The sequence below is a fragment of the Coregonus clupeaformis genome, chromosome 39 (assembly GCF_020615455.1).
Source record: "Coregonus clupeaformis isolate EN_2021a chromosome 39, ASM2061545v1, whole genome shotgun sequence".
Lineage (NCBI taxonomy): Eukaryota > Metazoa > Chordata > Actinopteri > Salmoniformes > Salmonidae > Coregonus > Coregonus clupeaformis.
This window is the reverse complement of record NC_059230.1, coordinates 17006918-17027275: the sequence shown is the minus strand read 5'-3', so window position 1 is coordinate 17027275 and position 20358 is coordinate 17006918. Positions and strand designations below refer to the sequence as shown.

Genomic DNA, 20358 nt, shown 5'->3' with positions numbered 1-20358 from the left:
AACTCTGCCTTGTTGGCCGCAGAACGGCAGTTCCAGAGGCTGCCGGAGACCTGGAACTCCACGTGGGTCGTGCGTGCAGGGACCACCAGGTTAGAGAGGCAGCAGCCACGCGGTGTGAGGCGTTTGTATAGCCTGTGCGGAGAGGAGAGAACAGGGATAGACAGACGCATAGTTGACAGGCTACAGAAAATGGCTACAATAATGCAAAGGAGATCGGAATGAAATGAACTAAACATCTGGGAAAGCGAGAGAGCGGGGCCTCCCTCACTTACGTTTCACTGAAACACCCAAATATAACTCTCCCAACTTCCACCTCAGAAACGACAATTGTTGTAAACTACAGCGGTTCAATGTTTTCTAGGAATAGACTAACTTAGTTTATTCAGCTAGCTAACTTGGTACAGTATTCTTCCGTGAAAACCGTCCAGGGCACCTAGTCCTATGACGCCATAGCCAACTAGCATGCCAGGCTCCAATAACACGGTCTAGCACCAATACTCGGCCACAACAAACCACCAGTGTGTCAACACGCCAAGCAGATCATTCGTGTCCGTGTCTAATGTTGTGGGTTATCAAAACTATGAAATAAGACATATGGAATCATGTAGTACCAAAAAAGTATTAAATCAAAATATATTTAATATTTTAGATTCTTCAAAGTAGCCACCTTGATGACAGTTTTGCACACTCTTGGCATTCTCTCAACCAGCTTCACCTGGAATGCTTTTCCAACAGTCTTGTTCCCACATATGCTGAGCACTTGTTGGCTGCTTTTCCTTCACTCTGCAGTCCAACTCATTCCAAACCATCTCAATTGGGTTAAGGTCGGGGGATTGTGGAGGCCAGGTCATCTGATGCAGCACTCCATTACTCTCCTTCTTGGTCAAGTAGCCCTTATACAGCCTGGAGGTGTGTTGGGTCATTGTCCTGTTGAAAAACAAATGATAGTCCCACTAAGCGCAAACCAGATGGGATGGCGTATCGCAGCAGAATGCTGTGGGAGCCATGCTGGTTAAGTGTGCCTTGAATTCTAAATAAATCACAGACAGTGTCACCAGCAAAGCACCCCCACGCCATCACACCTCCTCCATGCTTCACGGTGGGAACCATACATGCAGACATCATCCGTTTATCTACTCTGCATTCCACAAAAACACGGCGGTAGGAACCAAAAATCTACAATTTTGACTCATCAGACCAAAGGACAGATTTCCACCAGTCTAATGTCCATTGCTCCTGTTTCTTGGCCCAAGCAGGTCTCTTCTTATTATTGGTGTCCTTTTGTAGTGGTTTCTATGCAGCAATTCGACCATGAAGGCCTGATTCACACAGTCTCCTCTGAACAGTTGCTGTTGAGATGTGTGTGTTACTTGAACTCTGTGAAGCATTTATTTGGGCTGCAATTTCTGAGACTGGGAACTCTAATGAACTCTGGGTCTTCCTTTCCTGTGGCGGTCCTCATGAGAGCCAGTTTCATCATAGCGCTTGATGGTTTTTGCGACTGCCTTTCTGTAATAACTGACCTTCATGTCTTAAAGTAATGATGGACTTTCATTTCTCTTTGCTTATTTGAGCTGTTCTTGCCATAATATGGACATGGTCTTTTACCAAATAGGGCTATCTTCTGTATACAACCCCTACCTTGTCACAACACAACTGATTGGCTCAAACGCATTAAGAAGGAAAGAAATTCCACAAATTAACTTTTAACGAGGCACACCTGTTAATTGAAATGCATTCCAGTTGACTACCTCATGAAGCTGGTTGAGAGAAAGCCAAGAGTGTGCATATACTGAATAAAACAATTTAAACTCTTTTACTTAGTTACATTAAATCGGTCAATTGAAAATCAGAATGAGTTTTTCCCCACAAAAGGGCGTTATTACAGACAGAAATACTCCTCATTTTCATCAGCTGTCCGGGTGGCTGGTCTCAGACTATCCCGCAGGTAAAGAAGCTGGATGTGGAGGTCCTGGGCTGGCGTGGTTACACGTAGTCTGCAGTGGTGAGGCCGGTTGGACGTACTACCAAATTCTCTAAAACGACGTTGGAGCGGCTAATGGTAGAGAAATGAACATTCAATTCTCTGGCAACAGTTCTGGTGGACATTCCTGCAGTCAGTATGCCAATTGCATGCTCCCTCAAAACTTGAGACATCTGTGGCGTTTGTGCCGTTTTATTGGCCCCAGCACAAGGTGTACCTGTGTAATGATCATGCTGTTTAATCAGCTTCTTGATATGCCACACCTGCCAGGTGGATGTATTATCTTGGCAAAGGAGAAATGCTCACTAACAGGGATGTAAACAAATTTGTGCGCAACATTTTAGAGAAATAAGCTTTTTGTGCGTATGGAACATTTCTGGGATCTTTTAATTCAGCTCATGAAACAAGGGACCAACACTTTACATGTTGCGTTTATATTTTTGTTCGGTGTGTGTTTGTGTATATATATACACTGCTCAAAAAAATAAAGGGAACACTTAAACAACACAATGTAACTCCAAGTCAATCACACTTCTGTGAAATCAAACTGTCCACTTAGGAAGCAACACTGATTGACAATAAATGTCACATGCTGTTGTGCAAATAGAATAGACAACAGGTGGAAATAATAGGCAATTAGCAAGACACCCCCAAAAAAGGAGTGGTTCTGCAGGTGGTGACCACAGACCACTTCTCAGTTCCTATGCTTCCTGGCTGATGTTTTGGTCACTTTTGAATGCTGGTGGTGCTTTCACTCTAGTGGTAGCATGAGACGGAGTCTACAACCCACACAAGTGGCTCAGGTAGTGCAGCTCATCCAGGATGGCACATCAATGCGAGCTGTGGCAAGAAGGTTTGCTTTGTCTGTCAGCGTAGTGTCCAGAGCATGGAGGCGCTACCAGAAGACAGGCCAGTACATCAGGAGACGTGGAGGAGGCCGTAGGAGGGCAACAACCCAGCAGCAGGACCGCTACCTCCGCCTTTGTGCAAGGAGGAGCAGGAGGAGCACTGCCAGAGCCCTGCAAAATGACCTCCAGCAGGCCACAAATGTGCATGTGTCTGCTCAAACGGTCAGAAACAGACTCCATGAGGGTGGTATGAGGGCCCGACGTCCACCGTTGGGGGTTGTGCTTACAGCCCAACACCGTGCAGGACGTTTGGCATTTGCCAGAGAAACCCAGATTGGCAAATTCGCCACTGGCGCCCTGTGCTCTTCACAGATGAAAGCAGGTTCACACTGAGCACATGTGACAGACGTGACAGAGTCTGGAGACGCCGTGGAGAACGTTCTGCTGCCTGCAACATCCTCCAGCATGACCGGTTTGGCGGTGGGTCAGTCATGGTGTGGGGTGGCATTTCTTTGGGGGGCCGCACAGCCCTCCATGTGCTCGCCAGAGGTAGCCTGACTGCCATTAGGTACCGAGATGAGATCCTCAGACCCCTTGTGAGACCATATGCTGGTGCGGTTGGCCCTGGGTTCCTCCTAATGCAAGACAATGCTAGACCTCATGTGGCTGGAGTGTGTCAGCAGTTCCTGCAAGAGGAAGGCATTGATGCTATGGACTGGCCCGCCCGTTCCCCAGACCTGAATCCAATTGAGCACATCTGGGACATCATGTCTCGCTCCATCCACCAACGCCACGTTGCACCACAGACTGTCCAGGAGTTGGCGGATGCTTTAGTCCAGGTCTGGGAGGAGATCCCTCAGGAGACCATCCGCCACCTCATCAGGAGCATGCCCAGGCGTTGTAGGGAGGTCATACAGGCACGTGGAGGCCACACACACTACTGAGCGTCATTTTGACTCTTTTTAAGGACATTACATCAAAGTTGGATCAGCCTGTAGTGTGGTTTTCCACTTTTAATTTTGAGTGTGACTCCAAATCCAGACCTCCATGGGTTGATACATTTGATTTCCATTGATAAATTTTTGTGTGATTTTGTTGTCAGCACATTCAACTATGTAAAGAAAAAAGTATTTAATAAGATTATTTCATTCATTCAGATCTAGGATGTGTTATTTTAGTGTTCCCTTAATTTTTTTGAGCAGTGTATATATATATACTCCGGACTCCGACATTGCTCGTCGTAATATTTATATATTTCTTAATTCCATTCTTTTACTTTTAGATTTGTGTGCATTTGTGTGTATTGTTAGATATTACTGCAATATTGGAGCTAGGAACACAAGCATTTCACTTCACCCACAATAACATCTGCTAAACGTGTATGCGACCAATACAATTTTATTTGAATGTGTTTGTTGTTATTCATGTGTGAGTGGATACATATGAATATGTGTACGTTATTGGCTCATATTGTTGAGTGTGTGTGTCTCGGGGTGCTCTACAAAGATTCTGGCCTAGGTCTCGTTTGTGAATGTGTTTGGTGTTGTACGTATTAATGCGTGAGTGGGTGTATTTGAATATGTACATGTCATTTGACTCATATGGTTGTCTCTCTCACAGGGTGTTATACGAAGGGAAGGAGCGTCTCATCCAGGGCTGTGAGGTCATTCAGGCCACGCCGTACGGCCGCTGTGCCAACGTCAACAACAGCTCTGCCACCTCGCAGCGCATCTTCATCACCTTCCGCCGTGCGCCGCCCGTCCAGCCCCAGAACTCACTGGCCGTCACCGACATCTGCGTCATCGTCACTAGCAAGGGCGAGACGCCGCCGCACACCTTCTGCAAGGTGGACAAGAACCTCAACTGTGGCATGGTGAGTCCTCTGGTCCTCTATGGCTCAGTTGGTAGAGCATGGCACTTGCAACACCTGGATTGTGAGTTTGAATCCCGACGCGACCACCCATATGAAAATGTACGCACGCATGACTGTGGTTAAAACCATCTGCCAGATGTCATATACTTTACCATTGGTAATGAACTACAGCCCACATGCTCAATTGTTCCAACACATATTTATTATTTTGGTTAAAAGTAGTACTTTGGGGAAGGAATGAGGATGGAATGTATGGGGCTGGAATATACCTATTATGAAATGTAGGCCATGGCACTCACCCCGAGTACATTCTGTTGAAATTAAGCGTTGAAAATGTTGTTTTGAGCCACAAGTCACATGGTCTTGTTTTTCATCCTCCAGTGGGGCTCCAGCGTTTTCCTGTGCTACAAGAAATCAGTGTCGGCGTCCAATTCCATCAATTACAAAGCCGGTGAGTCTTCTTTGTTGTCTATCTACCATCTCTCCGCATCGGTCTGCCTTTTCTGCTCACATTGATGGATAGTTATTATTTCCTGGCCTTTGTTTAATGCTGTTTACCATATATTTCCGCTTGCTTTGCACCTGAGATGACTTCAAAGTAATTGTATGTTGATCTCTTATGATTGATCTGAATTGACAGGAGCTTTCTGTGTGCTGTAGATAAGACTAAATGCACTGGCATATGCCAGCTCTGTTATCTGTCACTCAAATACCTGGAAACTGCACAATACTCTCCCTGATGATTCCTGGAATAAATGGCATGATTCGTTTGGGGGTTTTGTCGCTCTTCTGAATCTTAAGATATGGGGTAGGTCCCAAATGGCACCCTATTCCCTATAGGCCCTGGTCAAAAGTAGTGCACTATATATGAAATAGGGTGCCATTTGGGACACAGTCCTAGTTTCAAACCAATGCATCTATCTGGTAGCTTAGTGGTTAAGAGCGTTGTGCCAGTAATCGAAAATCTGGTGAAAAATCTGTCGATGTGCCCTTGAGCAAGGCACTTAACCCTAATTGCTCCTGTAAGTCGCTCTGGATAAGAGCGTCTGCTAAATGACTAAAATGTAAATGTAAATGTAGAAAAGGGCACAGCCTCACATTAGAATTGTTCATGGCAAATCAGAACTCTTAATGCAATTAGCTCTGAGTGTTTCTCATCAGCATTCCCAGCCTTATTTCTGGTGCCCATTTATTTCAAGGTGGAAAACAGTGTCATTGTGCGTCATTGCAATTGCCCTATGTTTATCTTTGTCACGTTTGGTTTTTCATTTGAATGACCTCCAAACAGGTTCTTATGGAAAATAAAATTGCATGTGTTCTTACTAGAAAGATGATGTTTCTGAGGACAGCTAGCCCATAATCAGACATTTGTAAGGCCCTATTCAGATGGTTTCCCTCCATGTACCGGTATCCACATTCTTGTAAATAATGCAGAATTGTTCCCTGTCTCGTACTTGCTACTTTCGGAGGTCAGAGCTGGGTGTTGGCTTAGACGGGCCCCTGTTCAGATACCACGTACACACACCTTATCTCCACTAGGCCTTCTTCCTGTGAGGTGACGCTTTTTATTCGCCAGACCACAGACTGCTTCCTACCCCGCCTACTCTTTTGAGCGCTTTATTTTGACAGCATTCTCTGAAATTCACAAAATGCCATGGGGTGACAAGGTCTTGGTCAGCAAAGTGTTGCTTTCCTTTGAAAATAATGTGTCCTGACTCTCAGCACACTGGCTGATGTCAATGAAAATATGACAAGGGAAAGGGGTTTGATCTTATTCCAACAGCCAAGTGAGCCAATTTTCATCCTTCCTTCCCTTCTCCTGTCTTCACTTCATAGGTGTGTTTATTATTGTGTAGTGGGATCTGTAGACATCATTTTCTCCTTGGGATATGTAGTCTAGTGCTTTCAGTGTACCCCAATGAAATTAATGTTACATGTATGTTTATACCAAACATAATATTGAGTTGCACCCCCCTTTTGCCCTCCGAACAGCCTCAATTCGTCAGGGCATGACTCTACAATGTGTCGACTGCAATGCTTCCCACTGTTGTGTCAAGTTGGCTGGATGTCCTTTGGGTGGTGGACGATTCTTGATACACACAAACTGTTGAGCGTGAAAAACCCAGCAGCGTTGTAGTTCTTGACACACACCAGTGGCGCCTGGCACCTACTACCATATCCCGTTCAAAGGCACTTACATTTTTGGTCTTGCCCATTCACCTTCTGAATGGCACACATACACAATCCATGTCTCAAGGCTTAAAAATCCTTCTTTAACCTGTCTCCTCCCCTCCATCTACACTGATTTGAAGTGGATTTAGCAAGTGACAGCAAGTGACATCAATAAGGGATCATAGGTTTCACCTGGTCAGTCTATATCATGGAAAGAGCAGGTGTCTTTAATGTTTTGTACACTCAGTGTATGTCTTGTGTGACTTGCCGTATAAAAAAGATTGATTGATTGCTCTCTCTCCTCCAGGCCTCATCTTCCGCTACCCAGAGGATGACTATGAGTCCTTCCCCCTGTCTGAGTCTGTGCCCCTGTTCTGCCTCCCCATGGGGGCTAAGATCGAGTGCTGGGCCCCCAACACACGCTACCCTCTGCCCGTCTTCTCCACCTTTGTGTTAACCAACTCCTCTGGGGAAAAGGTAGGTGGACTATAACAATGGTATTATATCAGTTAACAGTGATTTACAATGAACCGTGAGTAGATAGTTCAGGGCTGTTCAATTTCGGCCATGGAGTGCCAACGCTGAGCAGCGCTGTGATACTGTAGATTGATTGAGAGCTGTAATAGTCAACATTCAAGTCTCACTTCCTGAGCTGCATGTGGCAGTGGGAATGGGTAGAAATATTTGTTTTCTCCTCAGGCTGTGTGTTTCAAGGCACCTGAATGTCAGCTGCCCCTTGAGCAAACTACAATCTGATCACAAGTTATGTCCCAAACCATGTCACTTCTCTCTGAGCTAGAGGGAGTAATGAAATTGTACTTTGTTGTGTAAACGTTGAATGCCAGTTGAGATGACGGGTGGCGTTCAACGTAAACACATTTAGCAATTTAGTGTAAAGGGTGCACAAACACTACTCGCCATATCATAAAAATGCGGAAAGGGCATTTGTTAACATCTGTTAACAAACATGTTAACACAGGAATCTATCTGTTATATAATTTGATCTGCCCCAGGTGTACGGCGCAGCCATCCAGTTCTACGAGGCCTACCCCATAGATCTCCTCAGTGAGAAGCAGAAGGTGCAGCTGGGCCTGCTCACCACCGTGGAGAAGATGATGATCCCCAACCGGACGGTCAACACCAACAAGTGCATCTGCCTGCTCTCCCGCTGGCCCTTCTTCGAGTCTTTCCGCAAGTTCCTCATGTTCCTCTACAAGCTGTCCGTCTCGGGCCCCCACCCGCTGCCCATCGAAAAGTAAGGATTGCGTCATTTATCATATTGGAAGCTTGTGATTTGCTTTGGGACTATTCCATTGGTTCCATTGTACCAGGACAACTAAATCAGGTGTAGCTCAGGATGAATGTTTTTTAATCATGTATTTGACTTTTTTTATAAATGAATTTGATAGTAGGTGGGTGTTGGTAGAGACTAATGTGGTTTTGTTTGCTGGTTTGTTTCTTTGACAGGCACATCTCGCACTTCATGCACAACGTGTCCTTCCCCTCACCTCAGAGGCCCAGAATCTTGGTCCAGGTGAGATGTCATTGTGTTTTTTGTGTTAGCGAGGGAAGTTTGTTGGGGTTTTTGCGTCTGTCTCTGCGTGAATGAATGTGTTTGATGTGTGGAAAAAAAACTGGTGTCGTGGCAGGGTGAAATTTTTTTGTTTTTGTTTTCTCTTTCAGCTCTCTGCACATGACACCTTGATGCTCGCACAACCTGTGTGCACTCCTCTGCCTCTCAGGTACGACCTATTTAAAGCTGGCTGAATGGATCATGCAAATGTGTGTTCTCCTGACATTATCGGCTGTCTCAAAGGGTCAATCTGATTTTGTACTTGCACACATTTAGGCCATACACACACACACACACACACACACACACACACACACACACACACACACACTCAAAATCGGAACCCTCATCGTATTCTCATAGCTGGATTTCAGATGGTGGTAAATCCTCTCAACAAGTTTAGAGCTGTGATAATCTAGGCTTCAGGACCAGAAAGAGAGACTGGGCCCAGTTATTGTTATCATGGTAGAGCATCAACCACAGATTTTCCAAAGGAAATACCGGGGTTAGAAAAAGCAATCATCCAGCACCCTCCAAAGGTTCTAGCTTCGTAATGCAAAACGCATTAATTCATGTCAGTTTTCCAAGGTCAAATTATTCACACTTTAAAACTGAAACAGCACTGCCTGTCTGTCACATTGTGGACAGGACCTTCATTATTTAGTGTAGAAATCCAGCCTGTACATATTAAATAAACTGTTATGCTGCCATTGCATTCTGCCAATAAACCTCATAATGTTCTAAAAATACCATATGTTCCATCATTATCATCAGGCTTTTTCCTCTCCAGACTTATAATAATTTTGGGCCAGATTTATAAGTGTTTGCTGCTATGCAAAGTTTGAAACTGTTATTCTCTGAAAAGAAAAGTACTTTCCCCTGAAAAGGTTTTTAAAAGAACATGTTTTGTCGCAAGGGCACAATGTAACCTGAGCTTCTGTCTCAATCCAGTTTACCTTCACCCCCTCCCTTACTTATTTGCCCACACACCTTCTCAGTGCACCTGTACCAATTACAAACCTACCTTCAAAGATGGCTTCCCTTCATCCAATCCAACCATTGATGCCCCGGCCATTGGATCCCTGAGTCTAATTTGAATTGTTTCCCAATCCCTCTGTGCTCCTCTCTTCCCAACTTGCCTCTCTCCCTCTCATCCTCTCATCCCCTCTTCCCTCTCTCTCCTCCTCCCCTCCCCTCCTCTCCTCAGTGGGGCAGACTACAGTACGTTGCTGATGAACCTGGGCTCAGAGAACTGTGCCACGCTGCTGCACTTTGTCCTGCTGGAGAGTAAGATCCTGCTTCACTCCCTGAGACCCGCTGTACTCACCGGGGTAGCAGAGGCCGTAGTGGCTGTGAGTGATACAGGATATGGTCATACAGCTTTTAAAATGTAAAAATTAGAATAAAATGGGACTTATTAATTGGTTGGTTGGAGTTTCTATCCAGTTACCATTGGTATACAGTGTAACAGTCCCATGTAGGACTGATTTTAGGTTAAAAGTTAGATCAAAATGTAAAATAGAAGTTAGATTTTCTCTCCATCTGTGTTCTTCTCTCCAGATGATCTTTCCATTCCAGTGGCAGTGCCCGTACATCCCCCTGTGCCCCCTCTCCCTGGCGGGGGTCCTCAATGCCCCCTGTCCCTTCATCGTGGGCGTGGACTCCCGCTACTTTGACCTTTATGACCCCCCGCCGGACGTGGTCTGTGTGGACCTGGACACCAACACTATTTACCTGTAAGATCCATACACTTGAAAGGAGCATTTCCCCCATTTTGACATGTGGATCTGTTTACACACTCAACCTGTTGTCAATACCCCCAAACATTCCCATATATTGCATATAAAATATTTAATTATTTACACGAGAATGAGCATATTCCAAAAACACCATACTAACATTTTGAACCATCTGTGCAGGTCTGATGAGAAGAGACACAGTAACTGGAAAAACCTCCCAAAGAAACCCTGCAAGAGTCTGTTTACCTCCCTGACCAACCTGCACCACCAGTTGGGCATCGGTAGGTACACAGTCACAGTCACCGTCACCTCAACTGTACCCTCATAGCAATTGCTTCATGGCCAATGCATTCAGGATAAAAGTACATCAGTTGGACGTATGATATAGAAGTTAATTATTTATGAATATACGTCTTTAGATATAAATTATGAATGAATTCTAGCTATCTAGCCGATGATGAGTAAATGGTGCATTCAGCCTGCTTTGCTCATGTAATATAATAATAATGATAATAATAATAATATATTCGCTGTAGCAGATCCTTTTCCCAGTCATGTGTGCATACATTTCACGTACGGGTGTTGCCGGGAATTGTACAAACTAGCTTGGCGTTGCAACTGAGCGACAGAGGACCACCTTTGGTATGTGAAATGTGAATAAAATGAGAAATGTTTATATCCAGTCTGGTGGTTGTTTTCAGTGCGTCGGACAGCCCAAGAGGGATTGGCAGTGGAGATGACCCCCATCGAGGCGGACTTCACCTGGCACAAGAAGATGACCTCCCTGGAGATGGAGATCCAAGAGGCCCTGCTGCGCTTCATGGCCAACATCCTGAAGGGCTACCGCTATTACCTAAAACCCATCACCCAGGCCCCCTCCGAGAAGGCCACCTCCGCAGACTCACTATACGACTTACAGGGTTAGTACAGGCTGTGTATGTGTGTGTTACCGCCCTTGCCTCAAACTCATCACAGAGGCCCCCTCCGAGAAGGCCACCTCCGCAGACTCACTATACGACCTACAGGGTTAGTACAGGCTGTGTATGTGTGTGTTACCGCCCTTGCCTCAAACTCATCACAGAGGCCCCCTCCGAGAAGGTCACTGCTGCAGACTCACGATATGACCTGCGTTGTGAGAATGGATGGATCATTTTTAGTCCTTCATTTATTTGCCCAGAAAATTCATCGCAGCACCTAGAACAAGATCTTACGCAGGCGCTGTTTTGTCTCAAGAGAAACACAAAACAGACAAAAGAAAAGACAAATGGGATAAAACATCAGGAAAGTCAAATGATCATTTTCATTTGTTGCAATCTCACACATTTCTCAAAGTATTTAAATGGATTTTCTACATTATGTTAATGTCAAATCCAGGGGCTGTGTTAAACCGATAGCATATCTGACTGCTCCTCCAAGTGTTCATAACAGGCAAGTCTCCTATTTCACAGGCCTACTTAGTGATTGCTCAGTGTGTCAGAAATCAATCATCCATGGCATTGGCTGTAAATTCTTTCCACTGACGCAGGCTTCTTGGAAAGGCATCGCATCCTCATTTAGGTCCATTAAGGCCAATGGAAGCTGCATAACCAGTGGGGAAAGAGCTGCACACCTTGGTTATGGCTAGCTATATTGGCTATACACCTGGGTTGAATACCTTCACTTTCACTTATAAAATGCATTCGGAAGAAAATATAGCGATATATACTGTATATTATATTGTTTATTTGATTTAAAAGGCTACTTTACAAGACCACACTACCCATTCACTGAATATAATATAGATTTTTTTTTTACTGTGGAATTGTAACTTAAAAAAGGCCACTAAAATCCACTGTAACACAAAGCATATTTCCTTTCGGCTTTTTTATTTCATCTTTGGCCACACAGCATTGCCTGTTTTAGTGTTTAGATAATGTTTGTGTAGCGTTTCCTATGGAATAGGCCCATTGACCTGGCTCTCTGTCCTCTACCAGGGTTTCTGAAGAGCAGGGAGCGCACCCACCAGAAGTTCTACTCCCAGCTGACCAAGACTCAGATCTTCATCCGCTTCATCGAGGAGTGCACGTTCGTCAGCGACAAGGACACGGGCCTGGCCTTCTTCGATGACTGCATTGAGAAGGTGAGCATTAACAAGAACCAGGCATCAGGGATCAGTGTTGGGGTCAATTCCATTTAAACTCCATCAATCCAGGAAGTGAATTGAAATTCAATTAATAATTTGTAAAAATCCAACCGTGTTTCCAGCGGGCAAAACTGGTTGAAATGATGTCATTTATGCCGCTTTGCCTGCTGGGTTAGGGCCAATTCCATTCCAACTCCCATCAAGCCAGGAAGTGAATTGAATTGAAAATGTACCCCCAAACCCTGCTAGACAAGAACAAGGCTTTCCTCCATCATCCCTGGCAAGTGCCTCAGACAGACGTCAATTTTCTAACCCAATTTCTGTGGCATTTTTCAGTTTCCACCGTTCCCCATGAAATACCTTTTTTGTTATATGTTGTTTTATTGGTGACTTAGTCGTAACATTCCTCCAGGGGAGACTGATGGAGGAAGGCTAATTTCCTCTATTGAATCTGTTCCTCTCACTTTTTCCCCCTGCAGCTATTTCCCTCCGATAAAGGCAGTGACAAAGGCACTAAGGTAATCCATCACACCGTAGTCTAGTTTTAACACCACCTTTTCCAACTGGGGTCTGTCAAATTTTTATGCATTGATTAGAAGAATGGTTTTCGATCTGGTTGTAGTGATTTGATTTGTCTGTGTGTGTGTGTTTACTACCATGTGCGTTGACACTAAGAGCATGTTTTCCTCTCCATAGGTGGAGGGTGAGTCCTCAGAGGACACCAAGCTTATGGAACTAGACGAATCACAGAAGAGCGAGCACACGGTCTTCGTCATGCCTCCAGAACCCCCTGCCACTGAGGATGGGTCTGACCCCCCTGCCTACTACAGGTGAGCTTACCCCCCTAATTAACATCAGTGGGCCTGGTAGTGTTTTATAGTGCGAGTGTAATTCTGTTGTGAAGGGTTGACAGTGCACCTGGCCAGGAGGATCGGAAGCGGTTCTGCATTGGCTTCACTCTCATACCTGTGGCATCTCCCTCTTCTCCTCTCTCTCTCTCTGTCTCTCTCTCTCTGTCTCTCTCTCTCTGTCTCTCTCTCTCTGTCTCTCTCTCTCCGTCTCTCTGTCTCTGTCTCTCTCTCTCTCTCTCTCTCTCTCAGTTATAAGAGTTTTCCTCGGTTGCGTTTGGACCTGTTTGACCGCCCCAGGGAGGTGATACCAGCGCTGAGGAGTAGTACACCAGGGGCCAGCCTGTCCAACAGCCCTGCACTACTGGCCAAGAGGACCAAGCAGGTACACGATCACACACACAGTCAGCCAGATAAGCAGGTGCAACAGTTTGCTTTATTGCAACTCTGCAGGAAGGGAAGGGGGAAAACAACAAAAGAAAGTGACTTACAAATTCTGGTACTTTCCTGATCATTCTGGTTCTACCCACTGGAACCTTTCTGTACTGCCCTGACCACCTAACCACTTCCCCAGTCAGGGAATAACCTAGCCTGCAATGGATACTGCCTGCTGCGGAGTCATTCTCTCAGGCTGTGATGGTTCCAATAACAATAAGTCACTCACCACGGTCACCAGCAACAACTTATTTACAGCAGGGCAGAGAAGGGGTTCAAAGCCAGTCTGCACACGTCAGCCTCCAACACTAGCTTTACTTTGGACAGGAATGGAAGAGGGGGAAGAGCGAGGTGTGTGTGTGTGTGTGTGTGTGTGTTTGGGGAGGGAAAGGGGCCACTGTGACCTGTTTCTAGAATAATAGACCTCAGAGGAAACTATATTTTTGTGTTGTTTCTTTCTCCTCTTTTGTGGGAGGCCAATATATTGTTCCAGTTCAGGCAGAACTGTATGTGTAGCTTTGTCTGGCCCTTTTAGCAAGTATATTAACATATTCACGCATATTCTCACCACGGCACAAACATTGAGTTGTGGGTGTCGGGACAGGATATCAAGCCAGTGTGAGCTGCTTTCGCCTCAAAGACCACAAGCAGTATTTGTTTGTAGGCCATTGTTCTACAGAGAGAGGAGGAAGGGGAGGTTCACCATTAGGAACGTGCACAGTCACACTCACTCCAACTCTCTCCTCCCATCTCTGACCATCAGGAAATGGCAAAGGAGAATAATCTGAAATACATCATCTGAAATCAATCATAATCAGTAAATTGTCTGCATGTCTAATAAAGCTAATTGAACTGAACTGAACTGAACTCTGTGTCCTGCCACAGGAGATCAAGCTGGCCTACAAGATGGCCAAGCGCTTCTACTCCAACCCTCCGCTGTGGGCCAAGTGTCTGTTCAGCCACTGCTACAGCCTGTGGTTCATCTGTCTGCCCGTGGGGGTGAGGCTGGCCCAGTCCAAGAGCTGGGCCATGCAGCAGGCCTACAACGTCCTGCTGAAAATGAGGACCTCTGAGGTGGAGGTGCTGGATGAGGTGAGGGGAATGGGGGTAGGGGAGGTTGGGGTTTATTGGGTGTTTGGATGGTTGGGGGGGATATGTATGTAGGGTTGTGAGTGCTTATGGTTGGTTATCTGTCGACGTATGCGGACATGAGCGTGTGTGTCTGTTTGTCTGAGGATGTTTGTGAACATGAGTCTTTGTGAGTGGGCTTGAGTCTATCTGTCTGTCTGCTACTATTATCACTTCCACTACAGTGATAACTTCAGTGGAAGTCTACTGTAGCCATTAGGTTTTTATTGTCTTGGAGTGTCCTCTCACACATAGCCACCATCTCTCCCTCTGTAGGTGTGTTACCGTGTAGTGATGCAGCTGTGTGGCGTGTACGGTCAGCCTGTCATGGCCGTCCGTGTTCTGGTGGAGATGAAGAAGGCGGGAGTGCACCCTAATGCTATCACCTATGGATACTACAACAAGGTAGGGTACTTTTAACCAGCCGATACACATACATATGGTCCCATTTCACTCCCTTCACCTTGACCCTAACCCTTTAATGTTTGGTCTGGATATTAAGATGTGTAGTTGTGGCGCTTCCACCATATTGCTTAGACCTTACATATCTGCAACCATTTAGGGTTAGGGATAGGGATAGCGCAAGATTTTGGCTTGCTAGCTGTACCTGTAGACTTCCAGTCATTGCGCTAGTTAGCAATGACTCGCGAAACTACCTTCAACTTCCTTCAAACTGCATGCAGAGACAAAAATTGCAACAATCTCGCACTATCCCTTTAAACTAGCCCATACAAATACCTCAATCCAAAGTAGGCCCATGTTAATCTCCTCTCCACTCATTCTTCCAGGCTGTTCTGGAAGGCCCCTGGCCCAGTCGGAACCGAAGCGGTCTCTTCATGTGGGCCAAGGTGCGCAACGTGGCGCGCGCTGTCTCTCAATTCAAACAGGCAGTCCACCGGACGCCCGCCATGAATGGACCCACCATCATCACGACAGGTGAGGTGTCAGAACACTACAGAGACAGAGCATGGGAGAGAGTCAATCACTTAGGTTGGAGTGCAAACACCACAGTACCATGCTTCTACATCTGCATTGCTTGGGGTTTTAGGCTGGGTTTCTGTATAGCACTTTGTGACATCTGCTGACATTTGATTGATTGTTGCACCAAATGCATATCACGTTCTACTTATTTCATCTATTTTAACTATGTAATGTACATGTGCTTGTATGTAGGACAATACACTCTATTTACAATATACTGTACAGACCACCTTGCTTTATTGTTTGTTTGTGTTATTCCTACATGGTTAAGGCCAGTAGCTCTCATTTTAGCTTGCTCACCTAAAACTCTGATCTGGGACACAGGAAGTGATATTGGCCAATCAGTGGGCGGCTCGGCGAGCAGCGACGGCGACCGGCTGAGCCACTGGAGTGTGGACAGCTCCAGCGAGGCGAATGGAGAGGATCACAAGCTGTTCGCACGCAGCCTCATCATAGGAGACGCCACGGACAACCACTGCAGCAGAGGTAGACTGCAGCCTGGAGACACTTGACGAAGTCCCTACATGTACAGCGTCTCCTATCCCCTACCCCCTAGCTGCTAGCCCCTATCCCTAGCCACTAACCATTAGCCCCTAGCTACTCGTCTGTTAGCCCCTAGCCTCTCGTCTATAGCCCCTGGCTACTAGTCCCTAGCCTCTAGCCCTTAGCTCCTAGCCCTTAGCTCCTATGCCCTAACTTCTTGCACCTAGCCCATAGTCCCTAACCTTCAGATGTGCACAGATCTTAAAAGACTGGGTAGATTAAGTCAATATGTTTGTGTCCCACAGGAGTTCAGTCTGATCAAGGCTATGGCTCTAAAGATGAGTTGCATCAGGACCTAGTGGATTTGGCTCAATCAGCAGCCCTTGTAATCGCCGTGGATCAGTGCAGCAAGCCCAAAGCACAGCACAACGGTAACCAATACAGCCAACCCCAGTCTCAGGCATAACATAGAATAGTAATGGCGAGAGTTCATCTGCTAGATGGGCATGCAATGTGTCAGTCTTTTATATTCAGGTTTTTTTTAATGAAAACTCTATGGGTAGTGCGAAAAACAATGACGTCCTATCTGAATTCCTCCATCTTTATGCACCTTTGCTATTGGTGTGCAATCATGTTTCCTCAGGTGGGGACATAGCTGGCTCGTTGGACAGTGCAGTGGTTGTATTGGAGCCCCCCGGCCCTGTTAAAGCCCTCCCACATGTCCCTAGCATCGTCAAGCTGTCCACAGGGGCGAGTTTTGATACCGCTTTGAAGAGAGGAGACACTGGTGAGTGACGGGAGCAGACTCAAACTTAAATCTAAACCTAATCTCATATCTGAGGTTTACACATTTGATATTTGGGGTAACATTTTTGTCTTCAAAACAGCACTGAACTCTCCTTATGGTTATTGGGGGAAATTGTGGACAGAAAATGTCCCCTAGTATTGAAGGCCTATGTGTTCATTTCTACCACCAGCCCCTGGGAAGCTGTTCTCTCTGCGCAGCCAGAGCGAGGACGTCTCCCTGCTGGAGGAGGGTAAGTCTGCAGCCCCGGGTGGCTCCGGGGTGGCGGGGCCTGCAGTCCAGGGGCAGGTCCAGCGCCAGAAGGCCTTCTCGGAGCGCAGCTGCAGCTTCAGTGCCGAGAGCCGTGCCGGCATGCTGATGGAGAAACATGGTGTGGACCACATCGCCAGCCGCATGGGCGCAGATGCACGGATCTTGGCGGCGGCTCTCTCTGGGGGCGGCACCAACCCCCCGCCTACAAAGCCGCTTCCCAGTGCGGCCAAAGCCCTTTTTAAGGACCTGGAGTTGGAGTCTGAGGAGGGGCGGGGTCCGACTCTGGGGAAACTGTCAGAGGAGGAGGGGCCAGTAAAGGACCCAACCCCACTGGAGGAGGAGGAGGGGATATGGAAAGAGGAGAAGAGGATGAAAGGTGGCAGGAAGGAGGCAGGAGAAAAGGATGAGATTGGTCTAAAGTTGGAGGAGGAAGATGAGGAAAGAGATTCAGGGGGGAGGGGCTCTATCTCTCTGCCAACCTTGGAGATTAAGGAGGTGCAGGTAGGGGCAGACCCCCTCTCCCTCCTTGTCTCGGAGCACGAGGAGTTAGCCTCCGTAACCAGTCAGGAGCTGCCGCAATCCCTGCCTGCCGTGGTGTCCCGAAACCTGGCCGACGAGATTGAGATGTACATGAGCCTCCGGAGCCAGCTTGGCCCCAAATCCTGTAGCATGGAGCTCCACCAGGGGGGCCAGGGAGGGGACTCTTCCCCGGATGCTGCCCCAGTGACGCAACCTCTAGAACGGAGGTCCAGCCTCCCCATGCCCCCTGTCAAACACCCAGGGGGGTCAAGCGGGGACACGACGCCTAAACACAGCCCCGCAGCCGTCACACGCTCCAAGACCTTCGCTGTGAAGGCCTCCAGGAGCCCTGCCTCTTCCAGGGGTGTTGTGGCCAACCCAAGGTCATCGTCGCTGACTGCGCTGGTGAGGTCGTCACAGAGCGGTTCGCTGGGCTCGGTCATCAACTCCATCTCGGGCATGAAGATGGACGCCCTGCTCTCGGGTCCCAAGATGGACGTGTTAAAGTCAGGCATGAAGCAGGCAGGGAACCTGGCCAGCAAGGTGTGGGGAGCCGTGGCCTCAGCCTACTCTTACTCCGACGACGAGGTGAGTGGGGATGGACTGCATAACATGCATACATAGCTAGATTAACTAAGAGATAAAGTAAAATAGTAATTAATTGCACAATAATAACCTGCAACAGCCAGATGATATACAGTGGGGTCCGAAATGATTGACACCATTGATAAAGATGAAGAAAATAATTCAAATACTGAGCTACAGTGGGGAAAAAAAGTATTTAGTCAGCCACCAATTGTGCAAGTTCTCCCACTTAAAAAGATGAGAGAGGCCTGTAATTTTCATCATAGGTACACGTCAACTATCACAGACAAATTGAGGGAAAAAAATCCAGAAAATCACATTGTAGGATTTTTTATGAATTTATTTGCAAATTATGGTGGAAAATAAGTATTTGGTCACCTACAAACAAGCAAGATTTCTGGCTCTCACAGACCTGTAACTTCTTCTTTAAGAGGCTCCTCTGTCCTCCACTCGTTACCTGTATTAATGGCACCTGTTTGAACTTGTTATCAGTATAAAAGACACCTGTCCACAACCTCAAACAGTCACACTCCAAACTCCACTATGGCCAAGACCAAAGAGTTGTCAAAGGACACCAGAAACAAAATTGTAGACCTGCACCAGGCTGGGAAGACTGAATCTGCAATAGGTAAGCAGCTTGGTTTGAAGAAATCAACTGTAGGAGCAATTATTAGGAAATGGAAGAAATACAAGACAACTGATAATCTCCCTCGATCTGGGGCTTCACGCAAGATCTCACCCCGTGGGGTCAAAATGATCACAAGCAAAAATCCCAGAACCACACGGGGGGACCTAGTGAATGACCTGCAGAGAGCTGGGACCAAAGTAACAAAGCCTACCATCAGTAACACACTACGCCGCCAGGGACTCAAATCCTGCAGTGCCAGACGTGTCCCCCTGCTTAAGCCAGTACATGTCCAGGCCCGTCTGAAGTTTGCTAGAGTGCATTTGGATGATCCAGAAGAGGATTGGGAGAATGTCATATGGTCAGATGAAACCAGAATATAACTTTTTGGTAAAAACTCAACTCGTCGCGTTTGGAGGACAAAGAATGCTGAGTTGCATCCAAAGAACACCATACCTACTGTGAAGCATGGGGGTGGAAACATCATGCTTTGGGGCTGTTTTTCTGCAAAGGGACCAGGACGACTGATCCGTGTAAAGGAAAGAATGAATGGGGCCATGTATCGTGAGATTTTTTGTGAAAACCTCCTTCCATCAGCAAGGGCATTGAAGATGAAACATGGCTGGGTCTTTCAGCATGACAATGATCCCAAACACACCGCCCGGGCAACGAAGGAGTGGCTTCGTAAGAAGCATTTCAAGGTCCTGGAGTGGCCTAGCCAATAACTTTTGTTATTGACCAAATACTTATTTTCCACCATAATTTGCAAATAAATTCATTAAAAATCCTACACTGTGATTTTCTGGATTTTTTCCCCTCATTTTGTCTGTCATAGTTGACGTGTACCTATGATGAAAATTACAGGCCTCTCTCATCTTTTTAAGTGGGAGAACTTGCACAATTGGTGGCTGACTAAATACCTTTTTTCCCCACTGTATATTATATGCAAAAAAGGGTAAGTTATGTTATTTTATACTAATACAATTGTTCAGAGAAAGATTTTGTGTAACAAGTAATACTTTTTTTCTCAAAAGGTTTGGGGTAAAATGCATTGACACCCCTGTTTTCAATACCTTTTAATACCATACCTTACGAGGACAACGGCACTGAGCCTTTAAAAAAAATGTTTTATGAGTTGGAGAACACATTGGGAGGGATCTTAGACCATTCCTCCATACAGAATCCTTCCAGATCTTTGATATCCTTAATCTGCGCCAGGGGAGAATGACTGCCCCCCCTCTCATTGAAGCCGTGGAAGTTCAATGCCGACCATGGTACTCCAGGCATTGTTAGCTGAAAACAGGATCTCCCATTATAGTGAATGGAAAAATTGCAATCTTCGTGTAAATACAAAAAAGTTTTGAAGACAATCATAGTACCAATAAT

At 46.3% G+C, this 20358-nt stretch overlaps 1 protein-coding gene across 1 annotated transcript in view; it reads left to right on the top strand.

Moving 5' to 3' along the window:
- LOC121554662 (DENN domain-containing protein 4C) overlaps positions 1-20358 on the top strand; it is an 86769-nt gene that overhangs the window by 54751 nt on the left and 11660 nt on the right. The window contains exons 3-23 of the mRNA XM_041868330.2: positions 4453-4705; positions 5087-5156; positions 7185-7354; positions 7891-8132; positions 8345-8411; positions 8561-8619; positions 9658-9802; positions 10011-10186; positions 10370-10470; positions 10891-11109; positions 12163-12308; positions 12791-12829; positions 13008-13141; positions 13412-13544; positions 14480-14686; positions 14999-15127; positions 15511-15658; positions 16028-16189; positions 16492-16617; positions 16830-16973; positions 17164-18350. Of these exons, the coding sequence (XP_041724264.1) occupies positions 4453-4705; positions 5087-5156; positions 7185-7354; positions 7891-8132; positions 8345-8411; positions 8561-8619; positions 9658-9802; positions 10011-10186; positions 10370-10470; positions 10891-11109; positions 12163-12308; positions 12791-12829; positions 13008-13141; positions 13412-13544; positions 14480-14686; positions 14999-15127; positions 15511-15658; positions 16028-16189; positions 16492-16617; positions 16830-16973; positions 17164-18350 (4057 nt within the window). The remainder of the gene's footprint in view (positions 1-4452; positions 4706-5086; positions 5157-7184; positions 7355-7890; positions 8133-8344; positions 8412-8560; positions 8620-9657; positions 9803-10010; positions 10187-10369; positions 10471-10890; positions 11110-12162; positions 12309-12790; positions 12830-13007; positions 13142-13411; positions 13545-14479; positions 14687-14998; positions 15128-15510; positions 15659-16027; positions 16190-16491; positions 16618-16829; positions 16974-17163; positions 18351-20358) is intronic.